Source organism: Erythrolamprus reginae, chromosome 3 (assembly GCF_031021105.1).
Source record: "Erythrolamprus reginae isolate rEryReg1 chromosome 3, rEryReg1.hap1, whole genome shotgun sequence".
NCBI lineage: Eukaryota > Metazoa > Chordata > Lepidosauria > Squamata > Dipsadidae > Erythrolamprus > Erythrolamprus reginae.
Genome location: NC_091952.1, coordinates 135365535 through 135389629, shown reverse-complemented (window position 1 = coordinate 135389629; position 24095 = coordinate 135365535). Strand labels below are relative to the sequence as shown.

General features: G+C 41.9%; 1 protein-coding gene across 2 annotated transcripts in view; it reads left to right on the top strand.

Annotated features, from left to right (window-relative positions):
* The first annotated feature begins 5421 nt into the window (after nt 1-5421).
* LOC139164524 (dimethylaniline monooxygenase [N-oxide-forming] 2-like) overlaps nt 5422-24095 on the top strand; it is a 65356-nt gene continuing 46682 nt past the window's right edge. For both annotated transcript variants that reach the window (XM_070746782.1, XM_070746781.1), the window contains exon 1: nt 5422-5553. In XM_070746782.1, coding sequence (XP_070602883.1) covers nt 5422-5553 — 132 coding nt within the window. The remainder of the gene's footprint in view (nt 5554-24095) is intronic.

The following is a 24095-nucleotide window of genomic DNA, read 5'->3' as shown; positions in this document are numbered from 1 at the left end:
GTTTTTATCGTAGTATTCTAAAGAGTCCAAAATAATCCTTGTGTTTGTTGCTATGTTTCTTGCCGGAAGGAAGCCATTTTGGTCTGTATGTATTCTAACAGTTAATATTCGTTTAAATCTTTCGGCTATGATGGATGCAAAGATTTTATAATCTGAGTTAAGCAGGGATATTGGACGATAATTTTGAATGTGAGCTCTATTTTGTGAATCTTTAGGTATTAAAGTTATGTAGGCCTCGTTCCAGGAGGAAGGAAGTTTTGAACCCTCGAGTATTTCATTAACAAGGGGTAACATTATAGGCTCCAGAATTTCTTGAAATTGTTTATAGAATTCGGCAGGTATACCGTCTGTGCCCGGGGTTTTATTATTTTTTTGTTTTGTAATTGCACTAGTTAGTTCCATTGATGTTATTTTGTCATTTAGCATATCCTGATCTTCCTTATTTATTTTTTCTGTATTTTCTAAGTTCTTGAATAGATTATTTATTAATTGTTCATTTACGTCATCTTTTTTATATAATTCCTCAAAGAAAGATTTAATTATTTGTTTTTTATCGCTGAGTGTTGTTTTTAAAGCATCTGTATGATCATATAATGCCTCTATAATTTTATCTGCTTTTTGGTGAGCGAGTTTTGCGGCTAACCATCGCCCAGGTTTGTTTGCAAATTCAAAGTGCTTTTGTTTGGCAATCCTTAGTTTATGTGAGAGTTCTTCTTGAGTTTGCAGGTTTATGTAATGTTTTGTAATATTCAATTCTCCTAAAATTTCGGCGTTGTCTGGTTTCATTTGTAGGGTTTTTTCAAGGTTCTGAAGTTTTATTTTTAGTGTGGATAGGCTGTTTTGTTTCTGTTTTTTCTTTTTATTTTGGTATGCAATATAGGTTCCTCGCACATAGGCTTTCATTGTGTCCCATAGGTTTTGTGTGGAAGTGTTACCATCATTGTTAATTTGGAGAAACTCACCCAATTGTTGTTTTAACATTTTTTGAAAGTTTTCTTCTTTAAATATTGTTTGGTTCATAGTCCATCGTCTTGAATGGTTATTAGTTGAATCTCTCCATTTCAACAATATGGGGTTATGATCTGCCCAGGAGTTTGGAAGTATTTGTATGTCTGTTACTTCATTGATAAATTCTAAATCGGCCCAGGCCATATCTATGCGGGACCATGACTTGTGAGGAAAAGAGAAAAAAGTATATTGTCTATTGTTTGGATTAAAGTGACGCCATATGTCTTTTAGTGCTAATTCAGTTGTAAGTTGTTCAAAAGTTGTCGGTAGTTGTTTTCTCTTTTTCATTTGCTTAGTGCTTTTATGATCCTTTTTCCTGTCTACTATCGCATTGAAGTCGCCTGTTATTATTATATTTGTTAAGTTTAATTCCGTGATTTTTTGATGTAGCTTTGCATAAAAAGTGGATTGATTTATTGTGGGAGCATAGATTGCGATTATATGTATTTTTTTTGTTCCTGATGTAATTTGTACTATTAATATCTGTCCGTTGTCATCTGTGTAAATTAGTTTAGGGTTAAGTTTAGGTTTAATGTATAGTACTACTCCTCTTTTCTTGACTTCAGCAAGGGATGAGAAGATTTCTCCAAGCTTGGGATGGTTTAAGATTAATTGGTCTTGTTTTTTTACATGTGTTTCTTGGAGACAGATTATATCTGCTTTTTGTTGTTCAATTTTGTAGAATGTTTTTTTCCTTTTACTAGGAGAGTTGAGGCCGTTGATATTGATAGAGAATAGTCTTATTTCATTATTCGGTAAGGGTTTTTTGTGATGTAAGTTAGTTTGCTGGCTCTCTTCTTTTCTCCTTTCTCGCCTCCGCTTGAGATCTTGTTGTTGGGCCGTCTCTGCCATATTCTTCTGTTAATTTAAGTCCAGTTTCCTTATCTGCGAGAGTGTCTTCAGAGCTGATTTCATCCAGGCTAGATTTATAAAATGTTCTACAGATGGCACTTGCCACCTGCTAGACTTGCAAAAATGTATCCAAATCTATCACCATTATGTTGGAAATGCAGAGAAAAACCAGGTACATATTACCACATCTGGTGGACATGTGAAACCACCCAAAAATATTGGGAAAAAATTAAAACTATACTAGAACAAATTACCTCTCAGACTATCCATGCGAAACCCGAACTATTTCTACTAGGAATCACAAGACAAAATTTTAGTAAAGAAAACAGATATATTATAATCCATATTATTACAGCCGCACGGATTTTATATGCACAATTTTGGAAGCAAGAAAAAACCCCAACTACTCTATCACTCTTGATTAAAATAATGGAATGCGCAGAAATGTCCAAACTAACAATGGAACTGCAAAACAAGGATGAGACAGATTTCTACAAAGCTTGGGATAAATGGTACCTCTGGTTAAAAAAAAGGAATTATCTAAAAATTACCCATCAAGAAAAATATCCAACAAAAACAACTTGAAAAAATAGCAATTTACATCACAAAACATAACATCAAACTGAAACAACAAACTGTAAACATCGATCGACACAAACTCCAACTTTACAAAGAAAATAAACCCCTAAATGAATTATATATATTGGCACTAAAAACTACATTCAAAACATATCAATAAAGCCTTAGGGTAAAACACACCAACTACGAGCTCAAACTACAGGCCGCAAATCATGAAAGACCCAGCTCTAACGCTGGTTTTCGCCCATCTAACCCCCCCTCCTTCTTCTCCCTACCCTCCTTCCTTCTATATCTACTTCCATCCCTTCACAACCCCCTTCTCCCACCCCCCAATTACTACATAAGTAGAGTGTAAAAAATGTACAATATGCATATCTCTTTTGTCTTTCTGTATCTGGTTTTTATTGTATATATTTAATAAATTTATTTTCAGAATCACGTGGTTGGTGGTGGTTCTGCTTCATCAATCAAAGGAACTTTCCATCTTCCATTTTATTCCCAGTGCTTTTCTCCTGGCATTGCCCTTCTCTGTGTGAAATGTTCATAATCTGGGACTTGCCCTTGAACAAAGCCACTGGAAAGGCTTCACTTATTTCTAATGAACCAACTGAACTCTTTACAGGTGTCACAATATCTGGAGGGTTTCGCCATAACTCTAGTGAATTATGCAATGCTACCTTCTATAAAGCTGTGTGAAGGGAGTCTGCCGTTTACAGTGAAGTGATAAGGAGAAAACATTCCTATCAGTTATCTCACTTATTTAAGGTATGTACACTAATTTTCTTTACCTCCCCTACCCCTAAAAATCTCTATGAAATCAACTACTGAAGCAACATTTTTACCCTCTTCTCTCCCCTCTCCCCATTTCTTTTCTTTCTTTCTGTTCTTAATTCCTGCCAAATGAGTCAAAATCCTTTGGACAGCATGAATACAAGTGATTTATCTTTTTCCCACTTAGCTCTTCCTCCACACTTAAACTTCTGGAAATGCTGCATTTATGCTGCTGCAAAAAAAGAAATCTGAAGCATTTTTGTTTCTTAATCTCAGTTGTAACAACAAATTTTGTTGGCAGGCCTAGAGCTGCTTGTTAGTTGAAATGGATGAGTGATGGAGGAATGGTTTTTTAATATTTGGGCTCTTAAATTGTATCTTTCTTTTATCTTTGTATGCTGCCCTGAGTCCATTGGAAAAAGGGCGGCCTATAAATTCAAATAATAAATGAATAATAATTAATAAAAATAATTTTAACTCTTATTCCTTTGTTTGCCCTGTGCTTGTGATTTTTGCCTCAAGTCAGATACAGTTGCACAGGTAAGTTCTGCAAATGTTCATTAATCAACAACTCAGTTACATGAATATTGCACAGGGGTATCCTGCAGGATGCATTTAAAGATATCCTCATGATCACAGAACAGTGTGGGCAAAACCTTTTTAGGAAGCAAAATAAAGAAGCTGACTGTTATAAAAACAAGAAGATTTAATTTAATTTAATTTAATTTAATTTAATTTAATTTAATTTAATTTAATTTAATTTAATTTAATTTAATTTAATTTAATTTAATTTAATTTAATTTAATTTAATTTAATTTAATTTAATTTAATTTAATTTAATTTAATTTAATTTAATTTAATTTAATTTAATTTAATTTAATTTAATTTAATTTAATTTAATTTAATTTAATTTAATTTAATTTAATTTAATTTAATTTAATTTAATTTAATTTAATTTAATTTAATTTAATTTAATTTAATTTAATTTAATTTAATTTAATTTAATTTAATTTAATTTAATTTAATTTAATTTAATTTAATTCTATGCCGCCCAATCCCATAGGACTCAGGGTGGCTTACAACAATACCCAGAGAAGGCCAACTCTGTGGGACCTAACTGGTCACCCTTTATGGGGAAAATATAAGGAATATCCTTCTAGGTTCAGTTCTAAGTGGGGGAAAACACTGGAAGTATGGGGGTTGCTTGAAAAGATGGTTTAATGGTAGACAATAGGACCACATGGTCTGAGGTCCTTTGAAAAGGTGGGATCACATGCCTCAAATATGTTGAAGAGGAAAAAGAAGAGCCGAGATGCTGAGAGTACCCTAATAACTCTGTGGGCCCCACCTTAAGAGTTACCTTAAGAGTTTGCTTTGCTTTCAAAATTATTAGAATCAAAATCTTTGTCTTTGAGCATATCAATTACCTCTCAGGTTAGTTGATACATCATTCTAAATGAAATATAATTTATTTGATGTGGCTCATCTAGAACTGTTGTGCCTTCCTGTAACATATACTCAAGTGCAGAACTACTGAACTGAAGAAATAATGAAGGCACAGTTCCCAATTCAAGGTGAGGTTGGACTATATACAATATTCCTCCAGGTCAAGGAAATTAATCTAGAATCTACTAAGTGCTATCTGGATTTCTTCCCAGAGAAAATTGATGCCTGGAGAGAATACACAGGAATGAGAAAGACTAATCCTTAGGAGTGCAGGAAAAGTCATGCAGATCTTCCAGGAGTAGGTCTGCTGCAAAGTCACACACAAATAACAGAGGAACTATGCTACCATCAGCATTTAATTCTCTGCCTTCCTTTCAGTCTATATTACCAGTAACTATCTGCTAATGCTAAATGATTTGTTAACCCTTCTTGGATGGAGTTTTAGTCATTCCAATACAAAAAAAGATATTGAGACTTTGGAAAGAGTTCAGAGAGGAGCAACAAAAATGATTAGGGTCCACAAGTCTTAAAGTTGCCAAGTTTGAAGACCTCTGCTCTAGTGTTAAAAGAGGCAATCAAATACTTACTGGCAAAGATATATAGTTAAGGAAAGAGGGAAATGCAACTTCACAAGGAAATAATAGAACTATTGCTACAGAATTATAACCTTTGCATTTTGTGTCTAACAGATAGTTGTGGGTGAATTAATACTCCTGCAACTTTCTAGGTGCCTCTTCAGAAAAACCTATATCCTGACACCAAGGAATGGGACGAAAAGTGGCCATTATTGGGGCAGGGGTGAGTGGGATAGCCTCTATCAAGTGCTGCCTAGAGGAAGGACTGGAACCTACCTGCTTTGAAAAAAATGATGCCATTGGAGGACTTTGGCAATTCACGGTGAGTAGCAGTAATTCAAATTTAAAATTTGGGCTGGGGACCTGTCAAACTAGTAATTCTCCAAGTAACAAAGAGAAGAACTTCCCATGAATCCAAAGGTTCTGGAGTTTGGGGGGGGGGTTCAGTGTGTTGTGGAGCCTTTTCTGCTTGTTCAAATAAATTTGGGCCCATTAAACTAAAATAAAGGTCATCCTTGACTTTGGTGACCATTCAAAATTACAACGGCACTGAAAAATGCGACTTGTGACCTTTTTTGATAGTTATAACCTTTGCAGCATTCCCATGATCTTGTCATCAAAATTCAGGTGCTTGGCAACTGGTTCATATTTGTGACGGTTGCTGTGTCCCATGATCATGTGGTCACCGTTTGCAACTTTCTGACAAGCAAAGTCAACAAGGAAGCCACGTTCACTTAACAATCAGGTTACTAACAGGATTGCGCATGTGCCGACTTGATTTCTAGGGGCTTCACCTCTGGCTCCAAACTAATATATAATGTAAAGGGATTTCTCTCCATGAAAAATATTATAAATCCTGCTTAGAAAAAGAAATAGGAGGTAGAGGAATCTACGGACATCAAAGAGAATTTAAAGATTTACGGTTTTAAGCAAAGACGGAAGTTCTTTCGCTATAACAAGGAAGTGATAAGTGAGTACAATAAATCTTAAAATGGCAGAGGGAGGGGGGGAAAGAAAAAGAAGAAGCTTCCAGCTTAGTGAACATTGACAAAAAACTGGATGACTTGCTGGACATTTGTTCTGGATTTGAGCAGAGATTTATTAAAGTAGAAACAACAGTGGGAGATTTGGCTTCAGAAGTTAAGCTAATTAAAAAGGAGGAGGAATCCTCTGCTGGAAAGATACAGCAAGTTGAAAAACAAGTGAAGGATCATGATGAATTAATTAAACAAATGAATGATAGAATTGCTAATCTGGAGGACCATCAGAGAAGAAGAAATTTGCGTCTCCATGGGTTCAGAATGGACTTTGCCTCTGATTCAAACTTAATGGAAGCAGTTTTTGCTTGGATAAATAAACAAGCAGGCGTACAAGTCAGCTTGGAAGATTTATTGCGAGTCCACTGGGCAGTAGCACGAAGAGATAGGGAGAGGCAGAGAGACATTGTTGTGGCTTTCCTCAGTAAAAAAAAAGCTGAGATGGTTTACAAATCTTTGAAGACTTCTACTTGCCTTAAACAAGATGGAAATGAGATAAGAGTTCTGAGGGATCTCTCTTGGGAAACTTTGAGAGCGAGAGCTGCTTTAAAACCAATTTCAAGCTGTTTATATCAAGAAGTTCACTTGGGGGTTCCCAGCTGCTATTTTGGTGTTCCAAGAAAATAAAATGTACAGAGCACGTACATTGGAGGAGGGAAAGGCTTTATTGGATCAACTGGGGATTAAGTTTGAAGAAGCTGGAGCACAAGCACAAGAAGAAGAGGATTTTTTTGACAGTCGTAGTACCCCAGACAATGAGGAAAGAGGAAGGGAAGAGCAGCTGAAGGAGTTAACCGGGCAGGTAGAGGCCACTAGAAAAGAGCAGAGAAAAACACAAGCTCAGCGTGAGAAGAGAGCTAGAAAGTGATGTTGTTTGGGTCTCCTTGTCTTGTACTTTTTTTTTTTGAGATGTCTTTGGGATTCTTGTATATTTGTTATTCGGTGGGGAAATCTAAGGGGGGGAAAAGGGGGTTAAGAAAGTTAAAGTTAAAGAAGGAATTATTTAAAGGAGAAAGGAGGGGGGAGGGAAAGATTTCTCTTTTATTACAATTAAAAGGGGTTGAAAGAGGAGCTAGTTGAGTGAGAACGCAATCAAGAGAATGTGCCTCATGAATGGACAAGGGCTTTCCTTATCCTCCCCCCACTCGATGGGGGGAGCATGGGGGGAGGCACGTTGGGGGGGGGCAATAGGGGTAAATGTAGCAGAACAAGAACGACTTGTTGCCAATAAGGGAGCAGAGACCACGAGAAGATTGAGATTGCCAGGTTTATTTGGTGCATGCATCAGGTTCAGAAGATATAAAAGCAATGTCTGAACAACGTGGATTGCTTTTCAGGGCTCTTTATACATTTCCAAAGGAGTACAAACAACACACAGTATCAGCCAATCAGATACTAGTTGTCAACGTTTCCTTATACAGAAAGTAAAGAAAGAGTTTTACCATGTAGAACTTGCGGTCAGTATGTGGGTTCCTGCATGAAGCTATGTGTCTTGAGAGCAGGTGTCAGATCTATCTCTGCCCTATCAAAGCCATGTTCCCTTCCTGAGTACATTTCGTGGTTACGCATTTAGCGCTACAGCTGTACCTCAACCGAGCATAGAGGAAGTACAAGTGTGAGGACAAAACTTTGCCCAACTCCGAAAATGTCAAGTTTATAGCAGATATATGTAGGACAAAGGTCATATATCAAAAGAGCATAATTCTGGCAAGAAATGCAATATAAAATGAAAATACAGATATCAAGGCATAGCCCAGCTTCCACATTTCCCCCCTCTTGGAACTCCAACCGAAATAAAGTTTATTCGGATGGGGTTTCAACCATGTTACTGGAAGGGGGTTGAAGGTGTTGGACGGTCTGGGGCTGGAGCGGCAGGAGAACTTCGTATATTGGCTCCTCATTATTGGGGTCCTGAGTGACAGGTTCCCCTTCCACATTTCTGCCCCTGCCACTGTTAAGCAGTTGCAGGTGCCACAGAGCCAAAACCATCTCGGAGGACTTTCTGTCCGCCACCAGCAAAACAGTGCTATGAAAAAGTTTCATAAAAAGAGGAAGCACACAAGGGACAATAACACAGCCAGCCACCAGAAAGACAACACAAGCCACAATATATTTGATACCGGGAAAAGAAGGAAGCCATCCAGCAAGGGCATGGGAGAGGTCCAAACCTTTCCAAGTCTGCACTGGAACATGTGCAATCTTGACCATGCGATCGGTGATTTCCTTAATGACCTCCCCACTATTATCAATCCCGATGCAGCAGTTAGACAAATTAAACTTTCCACACACACACCCTTCTTGGCCAAAAGATAATCCAAAGCTAGCCTGTTTTGCATAATATACGTGCGTGACCTGACACTCTCCGAGGCCAAGTGGGCAAGACCACGGACCGTCTCGTTGGTGATGATTTCCACCACTGCCTAGAGGTGGATGAGATGGTTAAGCATATAAATGGGGGTGCGGTAACCAAAGGTACCATCCTCGGCCCAGGTGGCCGGGCCATAAACTTTTATGATACGCTCGGGGGGCCATTCATCATCCTTCCAGTTGCCGATCTTAAGGTCGCTAATGAGGGACCGTTTAGAGCGGACATTCCCAATTTCATCATAAACAGGCACCCCAAGAACCTGCCTTTGTTTCAGGGGGAGCAAGAAGAAACCAGGGCGAATGACACCTAGGACACAAGAGCCACACCAATTGAGAGGGAGTTGGGCATAAGCATATTGTCCACAAATCCATTACATGCCATCTGGAGCAAGCCAAAGCATTGTGGTGTTTTGGGGGTCCAAAATATAAGGCTTCAGGAGGCTAACGTTTTGTAACGCCCGGGCCATGGGGGTTGGCTGCAGACCCTTGCCAGACCACCAGGCTGCATCGTCCCACGTGGACAGGCAACACAGGTTTCCAACGTGGGCACAGCCAGCGGTGTGGTTATGGGTATAACAGACATTGCCCACCAAGGTAGAAGACAGAGCCCAGTTCCCCTCCTTCCCTGCAGTGGCTGTCAGATTTACCGGCCAGCTCCATGTCATGGACAATGGTGTAATTCAACTCAAGTGCTTCCCAAGGCCATTTCTCACCCATGTTAGTTCCCCCACAGACAAAACAGTTCTTAACCTGAAGGGTGTGCGCAACAGCTTGTGCAAGTTGTACAAAAATATTGGGAACAGCAGAGGGGACTGCCCATGTATTCAGTTTATCCATTTCCTGACAGTAGGACCAAAAGAGGCTCTTTTTCTGTCCTACTGTCCGGGTTTGGGCTGTGATTTCCAAGGACAGAATCAGAAAGGGGTCATTTCCCTGGCCATCTATTTGCATTCCAAAAAGTATAGGAGCTTGTGGGGCCACAACCGGAGTGAAAGAGAGAGTGACAGGGTTTCACTGGCCACTTTTGCAGTTCGGGGAAACCTCCCCACGAGTTAGGGAGAACTTTACCCCACCCGTAGTGCCAGGGGTCCATGTAGCAAACGTAACGCAAGACCAATAAGGGCAGTAGTTGTGGTCAATGACACGGCAGTCACCCCATTGGGAACCATGGCAAACATATTTATGCTGGAAGGAATAAGAGCGTTCCCAATTCAGGCTGCCACACCCGCCTTGGGGGCGGGCATTGCGGTTAATATAATAGCAGGCATCAAAGGTAAAATTTACAGGGAGATTGAGTGAGATGGTATCTAATAGTACTCCCGGTCTTACACTGATAGAATTTGCGACCATCATGCCAACAAGGGGGTAGTCCAACCTCAGAACAGTCAGGGGGTCTGAGGGTGGTCCGGGTAAATTGCTTCTGCCTGGGGGGGCCTCACATACAATCCATATAGGGCATGCCTGCGTGGCTGCCCCGGTGTCAACAGGAAGGTCCTCGGAGTAAGATTTCCGATGGCGCCTGGACTGTTCCTCTTTCACACCTGGGGCAGATGCCACTGAGGTGGGCGTCCAGAGGGATCCAAAGTCCCATCTGGTGCCTTCGTGGTCGCCAGAAAATGTAGCAGAACAAGAACGACTTGTTGCCAATAAGGGATCAGAGACCACGAGAAGATTGAGATTGCCAGGTTTATTTGGTGCATGCATCAGGTTCAGAAGATATAAAAGCAATGTCTGAACAGCGTGGATTGCTTTTCAGGGCTCTTTATACATTTCCAAAGGAGTACAAAAAACACACAGTATCAGCCAATCAGATACTAGTTGTCAACGTTTCCTTATACAGAAAGTAAAGAAAGAGTTTTACCATGTAGAACTTGCGGTCAGTATGTGGGTTCCTGCATGAAGCTATGTGCCTTGAGAGCAGGTGTCAGATCTATCTCTGCCCTATCAAAGCCATGTTCCCTTCCTGAGTACATTTTGTGGTTACGCATTTAGCGCTACAGCTGTACCTCAACCGAGCATAGAGGAAGTACAAGTGTGAGGACAAAACTTTGCCCAACTCCAAAAATGTCGAGTTTATAGCAGATATATGTAGGACAAAGGTCATATATCAAAAGAGCATAATTCTGGCAAGAAATGCAATATAAAATGAAAATACAGATATCAAGGCATAGCCCAGCTTCCACATAAAGAAAGGGGAAAAAATTAAAAAGAAGGGCAAAACAAGAGGGGAAAAGGGTGATTTTGGTATATTATGATGAAGTGTTAGATAATGGTTTTAAATGTGAATGGTTTGGGATCGGATTTGAAACGTTTTAGGATATTAAGGATGGCTAAGCAATATAAGGTGGATATTATGATTTTGACAGAAACACATAAAAGGCCGGGAGGAAGGGATAAATTGATTAATTATAGAAATTGGAAATGGGTGTTTGAATCTAGAGGAATGCAAAATAGTAGAGGTACACCAATTTTTATTCGTCAGAGGGTTAATTTTGAAGAGGTTGGAATTCAGAAAGACAGAGAAGGAAGGTGGATATTTGTTAAAGGGAAAATAAATCAAAAGAAGCTGACATTAGCAGCAATTTATGCCCCAAATATGAAAACAAAACAATTTATAATAAATACTAAGAGGAAGCTAGACAACTTTATGGAGGGCTCAAATTTTTTGGAAGGAGATTTTAATATGCAATTAACAAATGGGATTGCAAAGAGCAGGATGTTCCGGTTCCGGTGGACAGTGGGAGGAGGGAGGAAGCCGCTGCTCCACTAGACTACGGGTTTTAACATCTTGTATAGAAGTTGCTTATGCGTGCAGTAGCCCGTTTTCTGTACCATCGGAGAGGGGAAAAGTTACTGCCTCAGAAGATCTGTCTGTTTGTCTGTTTGCCTCTGCTGAAGACTCTTGAAAGCTGGTCAGCCGATTAGCCGGGACCAGCTGGGACTCGTAAAATGATGGCTGCCATTACAGCCTGAGCCGTCTGCTTAATTACAGCCTGACCCATCTGCCGTCTACCTAATTGCCACGAGAGCTATCTTTTATGAGAGTCATCTGTGGAAGAAGTGTGAGTTGTGCCGCAGGACAGGGGAGAGAGGTGTTGAGGGCACCGAGGGCTGACAGGCTGATCAGCTGGGAGTCGGGAATGGTGGCTGTAGGAAAAAACAACTGAGCTGCCGATTGCCTTCCACCTCTCACACTCACCCAGGACTGAGACTCAGATTGATAAAGAAACTATAGAAAGAAAAAAATAGCGACATCCTACTCATTTCATCAGCGGATTAACGAACCTAAGATGCTGGGACACCAAAGGTGGGGGCGCCGGGTGTCGGAAGGACATCTTCCGCTATTGCAAAGAAGAGGAAACAGAGCTTTTCACCAAGACCGTGTTACACCAAGATTTATTAAGAAGCGTTTTGCAATTGTGTAGACTGTGTGGAGCTACGAAGGGGCGATGGAGATAGAGATGTTATCGAGTGGGACTAAGGACTACTGGAGATTGTCCAGGGCACATGATGGAAATTGGAGCCCCCAGAGAGAAAGAACGTGGGACATTCTCAATCGAGGAAAAGAGACAGACTTTTTACAGTACTGGTCACCGATCTTAACCAGTCCTAGAAAGTCCAAACTGTATTTAGACCCTGAGACCCAGACACTGATATCCGAGGCTTTCAGAACTTTTACAACTTTAAGAACTAATCAGCCAAATCAACTTGGAGTCTGGCGTCCTCTTGCTGCTGCTTTTTGCACCTTATTTTTGCTACTTCCCCTTTTTAAGAACTATTAGCAAATTACTTCTATACTATTCCTGTCCATGTGTTATATGTTTTTATATTTATTGTTTTTTAATTAATTGATTTTAAGGGTGAAATTATTGATGGTATTAGTGTTTTTTTAAGTAATCTATTTTTAAATTAATTATTAGGGTTTTTTAGCAATGGATTTTTATAGGAATGAAATTAATGGGGGTGGGTGGGAGGGGGATAGTGAATGGAATGGGATAGGTGGGTGGGATTACAGTATGTATGAACTGAATGGTTATTATTTAAATGATACCCTTGGCACACCTGACGCTATAGAGGCAGGAGGAGAGGGGGCACCTATCTCTGGGGTGGAGAAGGGTCAAAATATTCCAGTCTTGCTGGGGAGAGGCAGATATGGTGGTAGCCTTGGAGATAACCATTCCAGGGGAAGGAGGGATCGCTGCTTAATAGCGATCCCTTCTTCCGGCTCCTTGAGCTCAACCCAAGATGCTGGTGACTAGTGTAATTCTGGCCCTGGGCTCAAGTTCCTGCTGTTCAATGCCAGGTCGGTGGTAAATAAAGCTCTCCTCATCCAGGATTTGATCCTGGATGAGGAGGCCAACCTGGCTTGTGTGACCAAAACCTGGCTGGGCCCGGAGGGAGGAGTTCCTCTCTCGGAAATCTGTCCAGCTGGGTTTCGGGTATGGCACCAACCTCAACCCCAGGGAAGGGGAGGAGGAGTGGCTATTATAGCCAGGGAAAATCTTTGCCTGCATAGGCTCATTGCTCCAGAGGTTGCGGGTTGTGAGTCCCTTCTGGTGAAGTTGGACTTAGGGGTTCAGGTGGGCTTGTTACTCATGTACCTGCCTCCCAGCTGCGTGTCAACAGCCCTGCCTGTGCTACTCGAGGAGGTGGCTGGGTTGGCGGTGGAGTTCCCTGGACTTATTGTCGTGGGGGACTTCAATCTGCCATCACTCGGTGGTTCCTCTGGACTGGCACAGGAGTTCATGGCCACCATGACAGCCATGGACCTGACTCAAGTAGTTCAGGGTCCGACTCACGAGGGTGGGCATGCACCCGATAAGATATTCCTCTCTGAGCAATTGAGTAATGGTCTGAGACTAAGGGGCTTAGAAGTGTTGCCTTTGTCATGGTCAGATCATTTCCTACTGCGGCTTAACTTCCTGGCTCCAATCCTTCCCCGCAGGGAGGCAGAACCGATTTAGTTGTTCTGCCCCAGATGCCTGATGGATCCAGAAGGTTTTCAGAGGGCGTTTGGGGTTATTCCAGATACACTCGTTCACAGATCGGCAGAGTCTCTTGCTGAGGCCTGGAACAAGGCTGCAGTGGGGGCTCTTGACCGGATTGCGCCGTTGCGACCTCTCCACGGCACTAGACCCCGTAGAGCTCCATGGTTCAACGAGGAGCTCCGGGAGTTGAAGCGCCAGAAGAGACGTCTGGAGAAACGATGGAGGAAGAGTAAGTCTGAATCCGATCAAACACTTGTAAGAGCTCATATTAAGACTTACAAAGTGGCGCTCAAGGCGGCAAGATGCGCATATCATGCCGCTTTGATTGCATCAGCGGAATCCCGCCCGGCCGCTCTGTTTAGGGTAACCTGCTCCCTTCTTAATCAGGGGGGAATTGGGGAGCCCTTGCAGAGTACTGCTGAGGATTTTAACACGTTTTTCGCTGATAAAATCACTCGGAACCGGGCGGACCTCGACTCCAATTGTAAAACAGAGTTGACTGACAACGAGTCAGTCGAGGTGACTGGGGCTAAACGTCTTTGTCCATCTGTCTGGGCAGAGTTTGACTTGGTGATACCTGATGAAGTGGACAAGGCCATTGGAGCTGTGAGTTCCGCCACCTGTTTACTGGATCCATGTCACTCTCGGCTGGTTTCAGCCAGTCGAGAGGTGACATGGAGCTGGGTCCAGGAGATTGTCAACGCCTCCTTGGGGAGGGGGTCCTTTCCAGCCCTTTATAAGGAGGCACTCGTGCACCCCCTCCTCAAAAAGCCTTCCCTGGACCCAGCCGTGCTTAATAACTACCGTCCAGTCTCCAACCTTCCCTTTATGGGGAAGGTTGTTGAGAAGGTGGTGGCACTTCAACTCCAGTGGTCCTTGGAAGAAGCTGATTATCTAGGTCCTCAACAGTCTGGATTCAGGCCCAGCTACAGCACGGAAACTGCTTTGGTCGCGTTGATGGATGATCTCTGGCGGGCCCGGGACAGGGGCTTGTCCTCTGTCCTGGTGCTCCTTGACCTCTCAGCGGCTTTCGATACCATCGACCATGGTATCCTTCTGCACCGTCTGGAGGGGTTGGAAGTGGGAGGCACTGTTCTCCAGTGGTTCTCCTCCTACCTCTCCGGTCGGTCGCAGTCAGTGTTAGTGGGGGGTCAGAGATCGACCTCTAGGTCTCTCCCTTGTGGGGTGCCTCAGGGTTCGGTCCTCTCCCCCCTGCTATTTAATATCTACATGAAACCGCTTGGCGAGATCATCCAAGGGCATGGGGTGAGGTATCATCAATACGGCGATGATACCCAGTTATACATCTCCACCCCATGTCCAGTCAATGAAGCAGTGGAAGTGATGTGCCGGTGCCTGGAGGCTGTTGGGGCCTGGATGGGTGTCAACAAACTCAAACTCAATCCAGACAAGACGGAGTGGCTGTGGGTCTTGCCTCCCAAGGACAATTCTATCTGTCCATCCATTACCCTGGGTACGCAACTTGGGTGTCCTCCTCGATCCACAACTCACATTAGAGAAACATCTTTCAGCTGTGGCAAGGGGGGCGTTCGCGCAGGTTCACCTGGTGTGCTAGTTGTGGCCCTCTTTGGACCGAGAGTCATTGCTCACAGTCACTTATGCCCTCATCACCTCGAGGCTCGACTACTGTAATGCTCTCTACATGGGGCTACCTTTGAAAAGTGTTCGGAAACTTCAGATCGTGCAGAATGCAGCTGCGAGAGCAATTATGGGCTTCTCTAAGTATGCCCATATTACTCCAACACTCCGCAGTCTGCATTGGTTGCCGATCAGTTTCCGGTCACAATTTAAAGTGTTGGTTATGACCTATAAAGCCCTTCATGGCACCGGACCAGAATACCTTCGGGACCGCCTTCTGCCGCACGAGTCCCAGCGACCAGTTCGGTCCCACAGAGTTGGCCTTCTCCGGGTCCCGTCGACTAAACAATGTTGTCTGGCAGGACCCTGGGGAAGAGCCTTCTCTGTGGCGGCTCTGACCCTCTGGAACCAGCTCCCCTCTGAGATCAGGATTGCCCCCACCCTCCTAGCCTTTCGCAAACTCCTTAAAACCCACCTCTGCCGTCAGGCATGGGGGAACTGAAACATCTCCCCCTTGCCCATGTTGTTTTGGTGTTAGATTGATTGTGTGCTTGTTTTTTAATATTCTGGGGTTGTTTTTTATGAATTTTTTAGCTTAAAATTGTAATTGGATTGGTGGGTGTTGGATTTGTTATTATGTATTGTTTTTACCATTGTTGTGAGCCGCCCCGAGTTTGCGGAGAGGGGCGGCATATAAATCCAATTAATCTAATCTAATCTAATCTATGTTACATTTAAACAGACTTAATATGGTGGATCTTCATGCAGATATTTCAAACAAAACTACATATTATTCAGCAAGATATCATACATTTAGCTGCATAGACTATATATTAATGAATAGGGGGGAGGCAATATACAAGTTAAAAAAGTAGATATTAAAACGCAATCAAAGAATTTGGAGATATAATGCAGTTGTAACTGCTAGTGAACAAGATAAAGAGAAATTGCAAACAGAGTTATCTGAATATTTTAGAATTAATGATGTGGGTGGTATTAAACAATCAATTGTGTGGGATGCATGTAAGGCTTTTATGAGGGGACAATGTATATGTATGGAAGCAGATATTAGGAAGAGTTTGGGTAGAGAGAGGGAAAGGAAGATAAGGGAAATAGATTTGATACAAGAGCAGTTAAGATTAACTAAAAGTAGAGATTGGAATAGTTTATTGAAATTGAAAAAGAAACAGTTGATGGTGTATGATGAGATCAAATGGAACAAGATGAGAATGATGATGCAACAAAAATACAGAGCTGGGGAACAAGATCAATGCAGCAAATGGCGAGATATATTGAGAGATACTAGTGGAGTGGTTAGATATGGTAATGAGCAGTTAGAGAAGATAATGGGGAAATATTATGAAGATTTTTATAAAGAGGAGAAAGTGAAGATAGGAGTCCTCAAGGTTGGGGAAATAGTAAGTGAAGAAGATAAACAAATTTTGAATGCAGAAATTACACAAGATGAAATTGCTAGAGTAATTAAAGGGTTAAAACAAGCCAAAGCACCGGGCCCGGATGGGTTTACAAGGGGATTTTATAAAACCTATGTGAATGAATTGTTGCCACATTTGGGGAAACTGTTCAATAATATATTGTTAAATCGTGATATCCCGCAGACATGGAAGCTTTCAGAAATTGTTACTATTCTGAAGATGGGTTGAGATTTAAGAGAGCCTGGGTCTTACCGTCCGATCAGTTTGGCAAATCAGGATTATAAAATATTTATGAAAATATTGGCAAATAAATTAGAAAATATTTTACCAAAAATAATTGAAGAGGATCAATATGGATTCATGAAGGGAAGGAAAATAAGCGAACCAATTAGAAATGTAATAAATGTGATGCACCATGCTACCGTTACTAAAAGGAAATTGGGAATTTTGAAATTAGATGTGTATAAAGCATTCGATAAAGTTAACCATAGCTATTTATATAAATTATGTAATGAACTAAATATGGGGGGGAAATTTTGTGAAATTATAAAAGAGATTTATAAAGGGAATGAAGCGTATATAAGAGTGAATGGACAAAGAATGCAGAGTATTAAAATATTAAACAGCACCGAGCAGGGATGTCCTTTATCTCCAAAATAATTTGTAATAGCAATTTGTAATAGCAATAGATCTTAGCTAATAAGATAAGACAAGATAACACCTGGGCAGGATATAGAATAGGGGAATTAGAAATGAAAATAAATTTATTTGCAGATGATGCAATTATATTGACCCAGACACCAATGGAGATGATTAAAAGTATAACAAATATTTTACAAGAGTTTAAACAGGAATCGGGACTGTCGGTTAATATGGAAAAATCAGAGATTATGTGTTTAAATACAGGTCCGAGAGAGCAGATAGAAATCAGGAAAGAATCAGGCTTGAAATTAGGACTTTAAAAAATAAAATATTTGGGAATTTGGTTATTGAAAAGCCCAGTGAAAATTGAGGAGATGAATTATAGATTAATATGGAGGGGGGGGGGGAATTTTAATAATTTTTTTAATTAAATTTTATCACAACAAACAAACAAAAAACTTAAAGAAAAAGTGCCCAACACCAATAACCCCTCCACCATTTAGGGGGTTCAGTTATTTACAGTAAATTCCAATTTCTTCCTTGGCTCCGGTTTACATTTCTTTACATTACAAAGAGTGATTGAAGTTTATTTTTCACATTGTCGTCATATATTCTACGTAAGATATAATCTTTCACCTTATTCCATCGTGCCATCAGCTTCTCCAATTTATTTTCATCACAGTTAATTAATCTTGATTCCGTAATTTCGAAGTGAATGTGGTCCACCATGTACCAGTACCAATTCTGGATTGTCCGTTTATTGATGTCCTTCCACCCTAATACCACTACTGCTTGTGCACTTTCCAAGGCTGCTGTTTTGATTTCTCTAAATTCTCGTGATTCCCCATGTTTAACTAGTGTTGCTAATTCTTTCATGATTATCCAATTAATGTTTAGCATATTGTTAATTTCATTCTGTACTTCCTTCCAAAATTTTTGAACTTCAACACATTCCCAGAGCATATGCATAAAAACTCCTTTTATTTGGCAACCATGCCAACAGTTTCCTTTTCCTTTCCTCTGGAAGTGTGCTAGTTTTACTGGCGTGAAGTACCATTTGTGTAAAATTTTCCTTCTCATCTCTCTAATTCTTGTGTTCTTTATCTTATATATATTTTCTACTACTTCTTCCATCTCGTTTTCATTGATCTGTAATTCGTTTTGCCAGTATCTTGTTAGGCCTTTAATCACTTCCTCTTCCACTTGTAATAACATACCATAAATCTTACTAGCCTGTACTTTTGAATCATTAATCTTTTCTTTCAGTATTTTCTCTAGATAGTTTTCTTCTCTCAAAAATGCTTCTTTAATCTCAGTTTTAATCAAATATTTGCATATTGCATTAATCTGCAACCATTTTTGTTGGCCCAACCACCATTCGAGACGAGTTCTGTTAACTCTTCCATCTATTTCATATAATTGTTCTATTCTCATTATGCCTTTATCATTTAATTCCTTTATAACTCTATCTAGATTAACGTCATTATTTATGTTCAAAACATGCAATGTTGATAATTTTGAGTTCCTATTTGCTAATTTCCCTTGCCATTTTGACCAAATATCTACAGCTGCTTTCAAAGGATCGGCTAATCTATTAATTTCTATTTTACTCCATTTTTAAAATAAAATCTCTTTGTTTTTAACATTGTTAATCTCCTTTTCAAGTTTCACCCACTTCTTTTCTGTCAGTAATTGTAATTCCATTAATCTTTCTATTTGAAATGCATCTCTGTATAATTCTAAATTTGGGTACCTCCATCCTCCATCTTTTTCTCTGGCAATCAGCCATCGTTTCCTTGTTCTAGGTTTTTTATTTCCTTCAATCCAATAGTTCATTTTAGTGTCCCATTCCCTTAGTTTTACCTCTGGGAAGGTACCTGGTAAAACTTGGAATAAGTACATCATTTTTGGAATGATCATCATTTTAAGAGCTCTTATTTTGGCCATTTTTCTCAAACTTTTATCTTTCCACTTTTTAATTTGCTTTTGCATTTTTTTCCATATTAAATTATAATTTGCCTCAGCAATTCTGTTTGGGTTTTTAAATAACCAAATTCCTAAATATTTCATTTTTTTACATCCTAATTTCAATCCTGAGTTTTTTCGTATCTCGATTTGCTCTTTGGGACCTGTATTCAAACAGAATATTTCTGATTTCTCAATATTATATTGACCCAGACACCGATGGAGATGATTAAAAGTATAACAAATATTTTACAAGAGTTTAAACAGGAATCGGGACTGTCGGTTAAAAAAAATAAAATATTTGGGAATTTGGTTATTGAAAAGCCCAGTGAAAATTGAGGAGATGAATTATAGATTAATATGGAGGAAAATGTTGAAACAGATGAGGAGCTGGAAACAGAAAAAGCTAAGGAGACTCTCTAAAATAAGAGATTTAAAAATGATGATAGCTCCCAAAATGATGTACCTATTTCAGGTGCTGTGGGGGGTGGGCTATCGGCATGTAAGTGGGACAAAAATCTTAATTATTGGATTGAAGAAGATAAGAGACCAAGAATAAGGAAAAAGTGGTTAATTGCAAACGAAAAAGAGGGGGGATGGGGAGTTCCTTGTTTGGAGCTGTATAGGGGAGCTTTTCAAATGGAAAGGTTAATGGAGTTGCAATTATGTAAAAACAAATGGGTGAAATTGGAAAAACAGATAAACGGGATGAAGAATAGAGAATTAATCTTTACAAAGTGGAAAAGGAGTGACTTAGGTAAATTAATAGGCCCCATGAAAGGGACTATGGAAATTTGGAAAAAATGGAAGGGGAAAATAGCATTATATCAATCTAAACTGTCATCGCTTTATGTAATAAATAGAGATAATGAAACGAATTTAAATAGGGTTATAGGAGAGTTGAAGGGAAGAGGGATAACTAAGATAGAACAGTTATATGAGAAGGATGGCTGGCCAAGTAGAAACCATATAGAATGGTGGTTAGGTAAGGGAAGGTGGCTACAAATAAATGCAATATGTAAATATCTTCACGAAAGGGAGAATAAAGAAGTACTATTGAGGGAGGAGACAGGGTTAGAGAAAATAATAAGATAAAAAAGTGAGGGTACAAAGGCGCAAGCAACCAATATATATAAATTGCTAGTGCAGACACAATTGAAGGGTTGACTAAATGGTGGCAAAATGAGATACAAGTAGAGGTACAAGAGATGGAAAATATAGTAGAAAATATAAGGAAAATTAAAAATACAAGAATCAGGGAAATGAGAAGGAAAATATTACATAAGTGGTATTTTACTCCCGTTCAACTCGCACAGTTTCAGCAGAATGTCAGAGGGAATTGTTGGCATGGGTGTCAAGATAAAGGAGTGTTTATGCATATATTTTGGGAATTTATTTATTAAATTTATTTATTTATTAAATTTGTAGGCCGCCCCTCTCCACAGACTCCGCAGAATGCCCGATACTGCAGGAATTTTGGCAAAAAGTGAAAGAGGATATCAATAGAATGCTAAATATACAATGGACAATCACTAAGGAATTGGCAATACTAGTTAAAAGCAATGCGATGGGAGAATTTAGAGAAATAAAAAAAGCAGCAATAGAAAGCGCTCAGGCAGTAATAGTTTTGGGTTGGAAGGATGCGACAAAATGGACAATGCAAAATTGGTAGAGGTACATGGGGGACCATATTCAATTTGAAATTATGGATAAAAGGATAAATTCGGATAATGAAACTGAGTTGGAACAACTGATGGGACAGTGGGACAAGGTAAGACGATATATGATGAGCAGAAACTGATCGGCAACCAATGCAGGCTGCGGAGTGTTGGTGTAACATGGGCATGCCTTAGGAAGCCCATGATTGCTCTCGCAGCTGCATTCTGCATGATCTGAAGTTTCTGAACACTTTTCAAAGGTAGCCCCATGTAGAGAGCATTATAGTAGTCGAGCCTCAAGGTGATGAGGGCATGAGTGACTGTGAGCAGTGAGTCCCGGTCTAGATAGGGCCGCAACTGGTGCACCAGGTGAACCTGGACAAACGCCTCCCTCGCCACAGCTGAAAGATGTTTCTCTAATGTGAGCTGTGGATCGAGGAGGACGCCCAGGTTGCAGACCCCCTCTTAGGGGGTCAGCAATTCCCCCCCCAGGGTTATGGACGGACAGATGGAATTGTTCTTGGGAGGCAGAACCCAGAGCCACTCCATCTTATCCGGGTTGAGCTTGAGTCTGTTGACACCCATCCAACAGCCTCCAGGCACTGGCACATCACTTCCACTGCTTCGTTGACTGGACATGGGGTGGAGTTGTATAACTGGGTATCATCCGCATACTGATGATACCTCAACCCATGCCCCTGGATGATCTCACCCAGCGGTTTCATGTAGATATTAAATAGCAGGGGGGAGAGGACCAACCCCTGATGCACCCTACAAGGGAGTAACCTCGAGGTCGACCTCTCCCCTCCCACTAACACCGACTGCGACCGACTGACCAGAGAGGTAGGAGGAGAACCACTGGAGAACAGTGCCTCCCACTCACAACCCCTCCAGTCAGCGCAGAAGGATACCATGGTCGATGGTATCAAAAGCCGCTGAGAGGTCAAGAAGCACCAGGACAGAGGACAAGCCCCTGTCCCGGGCCCGCCAGAGATCATCCATCAACGTGACCAAAGCAGTTTACATGCTGTAGCCAGGCCTGAATCCAGACTGCTGGGGACCTAGATAATTGGCTTCTTCCAAGGACCGCTGGAGTTGGAGAGCCACCACCTTCTCAACAACCTTCCCCATAAAGGGAAGGTTGGAGACTGGACGGTAGTTATTAAGCACAGCTGGGTCCAGGGAAGGCTTCTTCAGGAGGGGGCACACAAGCGCCTCTTTATAGGGTGATGGGAAAAAAGCCCTCCCCAAGGAAGCGTTGACAATCTCCTGGACCCAGCTCCGTGTCACCTCCCTACTGTCCGAAACCAGCCAGGAGGGACACGGATCCAGTAAACAGGTGGCGGAACTCACAGCTCCAATGGCCTTGTCCACTTCATCAGATGTCACCAGATCAAACTCTTCCCAGACAGGTGGACAAGTACGTGCCTCAGTCACCTCGACTGACTCATTGTCAGTCAACTCTGTTTTACAATTGGAGTTGAGGTCAGCCCGGATCCGAGCGATTTTATCAGCGAAAAACATGTTAAAATCCTCGGCACTACACTGCAAGGGCTCCCCAACTCACCCCGGCTAAGAAGGGAGCGAGTTACCCTAAACCAGAGGTCCCCAACCTTTTTTGCACCAGGGACCGGCTTTAAGCTAGACCAGTTTTCCATGGCCCGGTGGGGGGGGGGAGCTAGCTGTCAGCGGCGCCGTAAAAGGGGCGATCAAGAGAGGAATGGGTGAATGAATGGACGGAGGGTGGGAAGGAAGGAAGGAAAGAGGGAAGGGACAGGAACAAAAGAAGGGTGCAAAGGAAGCAAGGAAAGGTGTGAAAGGGGAGAGTAAGAGAGGAAGGAGTGAAAGAAGGGAATGAGGGAGGAAAGAAGGGAGGAAGGAAAAGGAAAGCAAGAAATGGAGGGAGGAAAGGAAGGAAAGAAAGAAAGAAAGAAAGAAAGGGGGAAGGGACAGGAACAGAGGAAGGAAGCAAGGAAACTTATGAAAGGGGAGAGTAAGGGAAGAAGGTAGGAAGGAGAAAGAAAAGAAGAAATAGAGGAAGGGAAGGTAAAAGAGAGAAAGAAAAAGAGCAAGAAACAAAGCAAGAAAGAGAAAGAAAGAAAGGCAACTTCAAGAAGAAAGAAAGAAAGAAAGAAAGAAAGGCTCACTGAGCATCTCTCACTCTCTCTCTCTTTCTATCCCTCTTTCTTTCTTTCTCTTCCTTTCTCTCTCTCCTCTTCCTTTATCTCCTCTCTCTCTCCCTCTCTCTTTCTCTCCCCCCTCTCTCCCCCTTTTCCTCTCTCCCTTTCTTGCTATCTCTCCCCCCTCTCCCTCTCTCTTTCTCCCTCTCCCTCTCTTTCTCTCTCTCCCCCCTCTCTCTTTCTCTCTCCCCCTCTTTCTCTCTCTTCTTCTCACTTTCTCTCTCTTGTTTTCTTTCTGTCTCTTTTGCTTTCTCTCTCTCTCACTCTTTCTTGTTTTCTTTCTCACGCTCTTTCTCTCTCTTGTTCTCTCTCTTGCTATCTCTTTCTCTCCCCCCCTTTCTCACTCTCTCTTTCTCACTTTCTCTCTATCTTGCTGTCTGTTGCTATCACTCACTCTCGTTCTCCGTTCTTCTCAGCGATGACGCGCGCACGCCCTGCCCGCCTCACCTTTGCGAGAGCACTTTCGCCCCGGGCTCTCAGCAAGGGGGTTTGCAGGAGAGGCGGGGCCGGCGAAAGTGATATTGAATGTCGGGGGAGAACGAGCGGTTGCACGCGCTGCCTATCCCCCTGCTAGCCCACTCGGAATATTCAAAATAAGAAAAGCCTTCGCCGGCAAAGGCTTTTCTTATTTTGAATATTCCGAGTGGGCTAGCAGGGAGATAGGCAGCGCGTGCAACCGCTCGTTCTCCCCCGACATTCAATATCACCTTCGCCGGCCTCCGCTGAGGAAAGCCTTTGCCGGCATTTCCTCTCGGCGTCAAGGAGGCGCAGCGGCGGGCGGAGAGAGGGAAGGGGGGGGGGCAGCGGCGTCCCTCCTGGCCTTGGCGGGCCGCCCAACCCTCCCCACCTCCTGCAAACGCGGCGGGCGGCGGGGGGAGAGCGAGGAGCCGGTTCCGGCGGGCGCGGGGCTTGGCTGGCTGGCGGGGGGAGCGCTGCTGGTGGTGCGGAAAGGCCGAGGGGGCCCTTGCGCCGCGGACCGGCTGAAAAGCCCC